The sequence below is a fragment of the Mus caroli genome, chromosome 5 (assembly GCF_900094665.2).
Source record: "Mus caroli chromosome 5, CAROLI_EIJ_v1.1, whole genome shotgun sequence".
Taxonomy (NCBI): domain Eukaryota; kingdom Metazoa; phylum Chordata; class Mammalia; order Rodentia; family Muridae; genus Mus; species Mus caroli.
This window is the reverse complement of record NC_034574.1, coordinates 106,884,968-106,894,157: the sequence shown is the minus strand read 5'-3', so window position 1 is coordinate 106,894,157 and position 9,190 is coordinate 106,884,968. Positions and strand designations below refer to the sequence as shown.

General features: G+C 51.2%; 1 protein-coding gene across 1 annotated transcript in view; it reads left to right on the top strand.

Moving 5' to 3' along the window:
- Positions 1-6,008, top strand: part of Ssh1 (slingshot protein phosphatase 1) — a 56,112-nt gene extending 50,104 nt beyond the window's left edge. Inside the window, exon 15 of the mRNA XM_021163106.2 lies at positions 2,320-6,008. Within this exon, the coding sequence (XP_021018765.1) occupies positions 2,320-3,546 (1,227 nt within the window). The 3' untranslated portion in view covers positions 3,547-6,008. The remainder of the gene's footprint in view (positions 1-2,319) is intronic.
- Positions 6,009-9,190: the final 3,182 nt, after the last annotated feature.

The following is a 9,190-nucleotide window of genomic DNA, read 5'->3' as shown; positions in this document are numbered from 1 at the left end:
GGTGAGATGGCTCAGTGGGTAAGAGCACCCGACTGCTCTTAAGAAGGTCCAGAGTTCAAATCCCAGCAACCACATGGTGGCTCACAACCATCCATAACGTAATCTGACTCCCTCTTCTGGAGTGTCTGAAGACAGCGACAGCGACAGTGTACTTACATATAATAAATAAATAAATAAATAAATAAATAAATAAATAAATAAATAAATAAATAAATAAAAGAAAAAGGTCTAGCCACCCCAGGCAGTTCACTGCCAGCCTCTAAGTAATGAAATATGTTCCAAACCAAAGAGGAACTGCATGCCTCCCCCACTGCCCACCACTTCCCTCAGAGAGGACAGATGCCGCAAGATGCCTTTGTCTGGGACTGTTGTACTGTGGTTAGCCCCAGTGGCCTGACCGTGAGTCACTGCACGGTGACCAGGAAAGCAGCTTGGGTAGGGGCTCAGCAGACTTGGCACCAGAACCTAGCAGAACTAGACACAAATATGTACAGCCATTTGTGTGCTGGGCTCCTTTTATTAACTGTAGTGTGTCAAGCTGGTGTGGGGTCCTGCTCTGTGTCTCTGAGTCCCGCATGGATGGGCAAAAGGAAGGCAAACTTACTAGCAAGGGCACAAGAGAGGACAGAGGATAACCCAGAGAGGTGGCACACCATCCATGGACTGATGGAGAGCAATCATCATCATTTGTCTGGCCCAGGCTGAGGAGCGGTGCTGAACCAGGGAACTGTGATCTGGGCAGAGAACCCTCTGTGTGAGGGACGGTAGCTGCATGTCTACTGTGGGGAGGTGTGGGTGAAAGACAGAGAGGGGCTGAGCCTCCCTGGCAGGTTGGTGTGGCTGTGTGCCGTGTCCTGGACACCCAGGGAAGCACAGGGGACTCTAAGCAGAGGGAGAGGTGACAGGCTAGGCCAGTGGGTAAAAACAAAGCCTATGAGCCTAAGTCTGTAGTTGGCTACGCAGAGTGACATTAACCTCTTGAAAATGTGGAATGAGGTCCCCAGGCTGCACTTGTAGCAAAATTATGAGAGACACCCCTCTCCCTGCCACCCAACACAGCATCTTCAAGGTTGCTTTTCCCACCAGCTGAGGGTTCTCCCCGTCCCCATCAGGCAGCTGGAAGAGAGCTGGCTCCCTCAGCTGCCCTTGACCCTCCTTACATCTTTCCTCGCCGATTACAGGGAGGACAAAGAAAAGTCCTTGTCCTATTCACCAATGCCCCAGTGACCAAAGGCAAGTCCCTTGGGGGACAGCATAACATGTAATTAAGTATGTGTGAGTTTGTGTTGGTGATGGCCCAAATACCATTTCTGCCCCTCCCTCCATCTTGGGGACCATGGGTCCCTGAGCTACGCTACGTGCCATCCCAGGAAGGGTTCTGCTGTATTCAGACCTCAATTGCCCCCACGGCAAATTCCTTCTGCCCAGGAGAACCTTCTTTGCATGGTGCAGTCTGTGTCAATTCTGGTCAGTTCTTTCTAGTTGGTTTTCTTTTCTTTTCTTTCTTTCTTTCTTTCTTTCTTTCTTTCTTTCTTTCTTTCTTTCTTTCATGTATGTGAGTACACTGTAGCTGTCAGACACACCAGAAGAGGGCGTCATCAGATCCCATTACAGATGGTTGTGAGCCACCATGTGGTTGCTGGTATTTGAACTCAGGACCCTCGGAAGAGCAGTCAGTGCTCTTAACCACCTAGCCATCTCTCCAGCCCCTAGTTGTTTTGCATTTAAATGCTATCTTTAATGGTGTGTCTGCGTGTGGATATATGCACACGAATGTTAGTGGACACAGAAGGCAAAGGCGTTGGCTACCCTGGAGCTGGAGTTACAGGCAGCTGTGAGCTGTCTGGCATCCGTGCTGGGAACTGAGCTCACATCCTCTGGAAGAGCAGTTACTGCTCTTAACCAGTGAGCTGGCTCTCCAGCCCGATCAGTCTGCTCTACTCCCCAGTGCCTGCACCCTGCTTTCCAGACCAGACCATGACCAGGGAAGGGTCACCCTGGTGGGTGGTGGAAACAGACCAAGAAGGGGGATCCTGGGAGTCTCTGTCCCAACCCTATAGCTTAAGATTTGCCCAGGACACGGCCTTGGCTTGTGGAAAGTCAAGACTGACATCTTACACTGTGCTATCTTCTATTCATGATCCAGTGTGCTCCCCCAAAACGTCTGTAATCCTGAACAAATGAAATGAAAGCAGTGCCCCTCCCCCACCACGGTGCCAGCCGCCCTCCCCTCCCCTGTCAGGGACACTTTCTTTGTGCCTTTGGTCTTCCGCATGGGATCACTCACGCTGCTGCCTCACTGTGCTCTGTCTCTTGCAGCCCGATGCCATGTTTGGAATTCTCAGCAAAGTGAAGCCTCCCTACACATCCTGTGCTGACTGCATGTACCCCACAGCTGGTGGGACTCCCGAGGCCTACATGGAGCAACACAAAGACTCCAGCTCCTCTGCTATCTGCACCCAGCCAACCTTCCTCCCCCACGTCACGTCTTCCCCAATGGCCCACACGAGCAGCAGGTCCCGAGCTCAGGAGAGGCCGGCCTCTGGTCCAGCCAACACCTCTCCATTCCTACTACCAGCAGGCTCCAGGAAGCCAGATGTTAGTGGCTCTGGAGCCGGGGCTACCCCGGAACCACCAGCAAGCCTTCTAGAGCCTTCCAGAGAGACCTCAAAAGCCCTTCCAAAATCTCTCCAGTTGAAGAATCCTCACTGTGACAAGAGCGCGGCCAATATGGAGGTGTCGGCGAAGGAAGAACCATCGCCTAAGAAAGATCCCAAGCCGGCTAAGGACCTGAGGCTTCTGTTCAGTAATGAGGCGGAGAAGCCCACCACCAACAGCTACCTGATGCAGCATCAGGAGTCCATCATCCAACTGCAGAAGGCAGGCCTGGTCCGAAAGCACACCAAAGAGCTGGAGAGGTTGAAGAGCCTGCCTTCAGACTCACCAGCTGCCTGCAGGGACAGCGCCACCTGCAGGCTGGAGGCCAGCATCCCGGAGGAGGGTAGCCAGGAGCCCGCACACCCAGCCCTGTGCAGCCAAGCTGGGTCCGAAGAACAGCCTGTAGGGGGAACCTTGCAGAAGAGCCCCACGTCTACCCTTCCCCGCCTAGATCACACCAGTAACTTCTCGAAGGACTTCCTGAAGACCGTGTGTTACACCCCCACCTCCTCCTCCATCAGCTCCAACCTGACCCGGAGCTCCAGCAGCGACAGCATCCACAGCGTCCGAGGGAAGCCGGGGCTGGTGAAGCAGCGGGCGCAGGAGATCGAGACGCGGCTGCGCCTGGCAGGCCTCACCGTGTCGTCTCCGCTGAAACGGTCCCATTCCCTCGCCAAGCTGGGAAGTCTCAACTTCTCCACGGAGGACCTGTCCAGCGAGGCTGACACGTCCACCATCGCTGACTCGCAGGACGCCAAGTGCGGTCTCTCGGCTTCCTTCTTGCCCGAACCCCAGTCTGCGCCAAGGGACCCTGCTGCAACCTCTAAATCATCAGGGAAATCTGCCCCAGAACACTTGAAAAGTCCGTCAAGGGTAAACAAAAGCTGACTAGCTTTTGGCCCTGTAAGGTTTTCATCATGTCCTGATCTACTCTCGTGTCTTGATTTGTGTTAATGACTTCAGTCTTCTGGGCTTTCCCCACTTAGATCCCGTGAGGGGGGACACCCGGGTGTAGGACCTGGGCAACCTGGAAACTGTCAGCCAGGAGTCACATTCAGATATGTACACGCAAGCCGGGACTTCGTCTTGGTTGTTAAGAGTGTGTGCCTGACATGCACCAGGCCCTCGGTTTTGATGCCCAGCACCCCGTAAAACCAGGCACGGTTGCACACGCGTACGGAAATTACAACATTGGAGGTGCAGGCAGAAGGATTAGGAGTTCAAAGTCATCTTCAGCTACATGGTGAGTTTTAGGCCAGCCTGGTGGAGAGAAAAAGAAAATGTGTGCGGACATACAAAATACTCGGTTTGCAACATGTCAAGGAACCACATTGGCGAGGTCACTGCAGCCCACGATCCCGGCTCATTCCCGTCCTCGAGAGAGAATCCTCAGAGGGCAACACAAGGCCTACCTCTCTGCTCACTGTGCATTTTTGTTTATAAAACGGTAATGACCAAGGCTCGTTCTGAGAACAATGCTATGTCCAGAAGGGATTTTCCAAGAGAATTGTGGGGGGTTTTGGGTTTGGGTTTTTTGTTTTGTTTTGTTGAGGGTGGGGACCCGCAGAAATGTCAAGACTTTGAACCTGATTGTCCCAAGAACAGCTAGGTGATATCAACAGAGGAAAGCACTTAGGGAGAGTGGCCCCGTCTAACCCTCCATCCTGGTGGGGTTGGGTCCTCAGCTGCTGGCTTCACTTCAAGCTTATGTCACCCAGTCACAGAGAAGGCACTGCGAGCCTCATCTGCTGCTAAAGGAGGTTGTGGGTCTGGGCTGTGGATCATCGTGCTGTGACCACATTGTAACCCTCCAGGATGGCTCATTAGGAACCCTCTCCACATTTGCTGAGAGGAAAGACAGGTCAGGGTTAGCAACGGATACTTTGTTACAAGTCCCTCCGGAGGAGCCAGTCTGAGAGGAGAGAGTCTATTGAAAAGCTTCACTGATGTTTACAAGAGTCCCTTCCCGTGGAGAGAATAGAATACTGCTTCCTTGTCTCCTCCAGCTCCCCCTTGCTGTAATGATGGGACATAGGAGGCTTGGCCACAGCACAGGTGTGAGTGCAGGTTAGCTCAATGAAGCAGGAGACCTGGGCTCTGGGTTCATATCATGGGTCTCGACTGGTGCCCATCATGAAAAGGGTGCTTAAGGACTTTTTTTTCCTTAAGGATTTTGAAGAGAGACAAGCAGAGAGGCAGACCAGCAGAAAGCCTTGACTTGGTATTTAGCCAATGATGGTGCACAGCCCCGTGAGGTCACAGATCCCTTTGGGCTCTGTTAAGGTGTTTGGGTTTGGGTTTTTTGAGACAGGGTCTCACCATGTACCTCTGCTGTCTTGGAACTTTCTCTGCAGACCAAGTAGGCCTCAGACTCAGCAGAGATGCATCTGCCTCTGTCTCTCAAGGGTTTAGTTTGGGTGTTTTGGTTTTTGAAGTAGACTCTCATCCTGTAGTTCAAGCTGGCTTCAAACTCACAGCAGTCCTCCTGCCTCAGCCTCCCAAATGCTGAGATTACAGATATAATCCCATCATGCCTCAGGCTTGGTTGTTTACATTTTGAAGGGTAAATGGCGCAGGCTTGTGATCTACTCAGGAGGGTGAGGCAGGTCCACCATGAGTTAAAGGCCAGTCTGGGCCACAAAGTGAGATTCTACCTCAGAAGTAGTAACCTTGCCAGAGATGGTGTTACCTGCTTCAGATGTCTGCTGGGGGCCCTCGCAGAAAGCTTGCTGATGCCCCAAGGCTGCTTGTAACACTGCAGGAAGACTGGGCTCCTATTTGAAGGCTGCCTTTGCTCCCTCCCACACTCCAAACTTGCCAGCCTACCCCTTTACCTCTTGAGCAGATGGAGTCCTTGTGGAGATGACCACAGCTCCTTCCTGCAATTGGCTGGCTCAGCCAGACGGCTCAGTGAGACCACAAAGTCTTCAAGGATATGTTCTGGAAGTATGTGTCTGGGGGTCCTCCCACACTGGTTAGAACCAACGGAGTCCGGATGGTTTGGAGGTTGCAGCCAGGTCCCTTGGCACAGCCTGGGGTTCGGGCAAGAAGGAGAGAGAGAGACCACCATTCCTGGTGAATGCTCTGGGCGGCTTCAGGACCTGGGCCAGTTCTCTCTTCATTCGTCTGGGGTCTTTGTGACCTCTGTCTCAGAATATTTCTCCCTAGCATGAATTTTTTAAAAAATACATGTATGTTATTTTATAGGGATTTATTTTCCCACTACTGTCAATACCAGTCACCTTAAAAAGTGATCATCCTCTTATTCCTGAAACCATGTGGGCTTCTTCCACTCTTCCCTCAGCCAACAAAAGCAAAAAAAAAAAAAAAAAAAAAAAGGCCAAGTTTAATAGACATAGCCAAGTTCAATTTCACATGGTGGGTCAATTTCTGTGTCAAAATAATTCCTTAGATTTGGTAATGATAGGCTTCCACTGTGTTTCTTAATCCCATCTGCAAGAGCAGGATTTTGAAAACTTTCATTTTGAAAGAGTCAGGACAGGAGGAGGATGAACTCCAGCAGGTCTCACGCTCCTGCAGACTACTTCACACCTGTTTTAGAAGCACTGGCCAATCAGCCAACGGTGGGAACAGCAGGGGGCGGATCCCCATCTTCAGACCGGAATCCCTGGCAGGATCCTGTTCATTCCTTGGCTCTATCTGTAAACACAGTGAATTGGCATTTAACCGAAAGGCTACTGTGGAACTATCCCTACTAAGCTAAGACGGTGGCAACTCCCATATTGTCTCAGGAAAAGTTTTGTTCCAGCTAGGCTTGGTGGCAAACTCTCGTGATGCCATGCAGTCGATCACTGAGTCCAGAGCTATGTAGACGCTGACCACCTCTCCCCCATCCTCCCCAAAATAAAAAAGTTAGCTTTGGGAGCTGCTCCACACCTGGCTATTTTAGCTTTGTGTGTAATCATAGCAAGCAGAGGTACAGGGATTTATGCAGCGTAAGCCACCAGTTTTGATGACTGCCATTTTCACTGAATGCCCTTGTTGAACGAAGAGCTTTCTGCTCAGCTCGATGGCCCGGGAACTTTACATAGCCCCCCCCCCCAAAAAAAAAAAGTCTGACCCATGTGGGGGCCTTGCTCAACACCAACACAGAAAGCTTCCTGAAGTGTAAGGGATATACTGGGCAGAGGTGGGAGCCTGATCCAATGAAGAGCCAGGTGTCTTTCTCAGATCCTCGCCCCCATGTTTACAGTGCGGAAGCCCTGCCAACCACACACAGCTCATCCATGCGGCTCAGCCATGCTGGTCTCTCAGAGGTACCCAGATAGCTGCACCCCTCTGCTCCCCTTGCTCAGCAGCTTGCTCTAGCTGAAGATTAGGCCCAGCATCCTCTGCCCTTGAAGAGCCCGGAGGGTTCTACAGGATGGAACCAAGTTCTGAAAGATTAGATGTTGACAGCCAGCCTGTATTTTTGTGCACCCATCTCAGGGACCACCCCAGAAAGCTTGCGAATCTCCCACTCTTCAGGAGCCATTTCTCCTTAGCAAGAACAAGATCACAAGAGACATCACACATCACCCCCTTAGGGAGTTACTTTCTACCTGCTGGCAAGGTTGGTATGAGAATTGATTTCCAACCCCAGTGGGTTGGCTGATACTTAGCAGGGCTCTTGAAGCACGCACGTTCAGGTAACCAGAGTACCTGGGACCACTTGCCTGACCCTAGCTGTGCAGTCCAGAAGAGCCAGGGAGGCTCCCAGTCCTCCCCATGTTGGCTGCAATGTCACTGCTGGTGAGGGAGACTCTTGGTCCCACCTTCCCATCCTAACAGCTGGGTTCCTGCTGACCATAAGACCAGATGAAGGTCATTGGTGTTCCCCTATCCAAAGCCCTTTGTTTTTGTTACTGTGGAGGTGTGAGAGTGTCCAGTGTGTATGGAGATATATATACATAAGTGTATGAACATAGACCTTGTGTGTGCATTATAGAGCTATATACATGTAAGTGTATCCTACTCCATCAGACCTGGTGTGTGCTGTTCCTCAGCACACACTGTGGTCTCCAGCTTTGCAAGGAAATCACCCTGGACCCATCTGCAGGGGCCATCTGGAGAAGGGCAATCCTTTGGCAGTCGAAACCACAGCTCCTCCTTCAGTCCCTGTCTTAGACACAGCCTCTGTTGCCCTGGCCGTTGGCCTTGCTGCATGAGAAGACAGCTGCTTCCTCCTCTACCCTGTAATTATTGTTTTTACAATTGAGTGCCTTAATAATCGTTTACAAATACTGTGTATTTATGCGCAACCGTTCAGCTCTCGTCTTTCGAGGCTGGGTACTTTTGTCTGATCCTGATGGTTAAGATTAGCACGTGCGTTCCTCTCTACCCCCATCCACTTGTGTTAATCTGCTCTGCAGTTGACACTGTGGGTCCTGACTACTCCACAGAGCCTGCTAGAAACTCGGCTGCTGGGTCCCCGCAGGTCATGCCTGCATGCATCAGCACACACCGCAGCCCGAGGTAGCCGGTGAGGGACATGATTTGGTTTGCCAGGTAGCACAGGGGTGGTGCAGGCCCAGCACTCCCTGAACCACAGTCCAAGACCTCCCCTTAACCCCTCAAGGTCACCCTCTAGTTTATAGAGGCTTGTCACCCCCTAATGCCCTTCACACTCCCTCCTCTTCTGCCTGTGTCCTGAGCTCCTTGCCGCAAATCATGGGGTACAGCTCACCCCAGACGAGCCTCACCAGACTGCATCCTACTGGCACCGGGTTCCCTCATCGAGTCACAACTTTGATTTTTTTTGTTTTTCTCCTTGTTTTCTTTTTTAATATATATTATATATTTAAAAGGCAGTATCTTTTTGTACTGTGAATTTTCAGTAGAAGAGGCATAGTGCACTTTTTTTTTTACTTCTGCTGGTGTGTACTGTATATATAGTCTGTGCGCTTCTCGTGATGAGAATAAACACTTTGTTTATACATGTTCTGTGTATGCTATGCTTTGCCTGTGGCACTTGCCAAGATGTCCACATGTCCTTCCCCTGTCATTGCCATGGGCGCCTTTGTTCTTTAGATTTGTTGAACCTACTGTGTTCAAGACTCTTCTCAACAAGTTGCAGGAGCTAGACCCAGAGGAGCAGCGCTGGCATCACCCCAGAGCTCTCCTTCCCAGGAGATTGGATAGGTAGAAAACACCCTGGGCCTGGTGGTGCCCGCCTTTAATCCTAGCACTTCAGAGGCAGGGGCAGGGGGCTGGTGAGATGGCTCAGCAGTTAAGAGCACTGTCTGTTCTTCTGATGATCCTGAGTTCAAATCCCAGAAACCACATGGTGGCTCACAACCATCCGTAAAGAGATCTGATGCTCTCTTCTGGGGTGTTTAAAGACAGCTATAGTGTACTTACATATAGTAAATAAACAAACAAACAAATCTTTAAAAAAGAAAAAGAAGCCGGGCGTGGTGGCGCACACCTTTAGTCCCAGCACTCGGGAGGCAGAGGCAGGTGGATTTCTGAGTTCGAGGCCAGCCTGGTCTACAAAGTGAGTTCCAGGACAGCCAGGGCTATACAGAGAAAC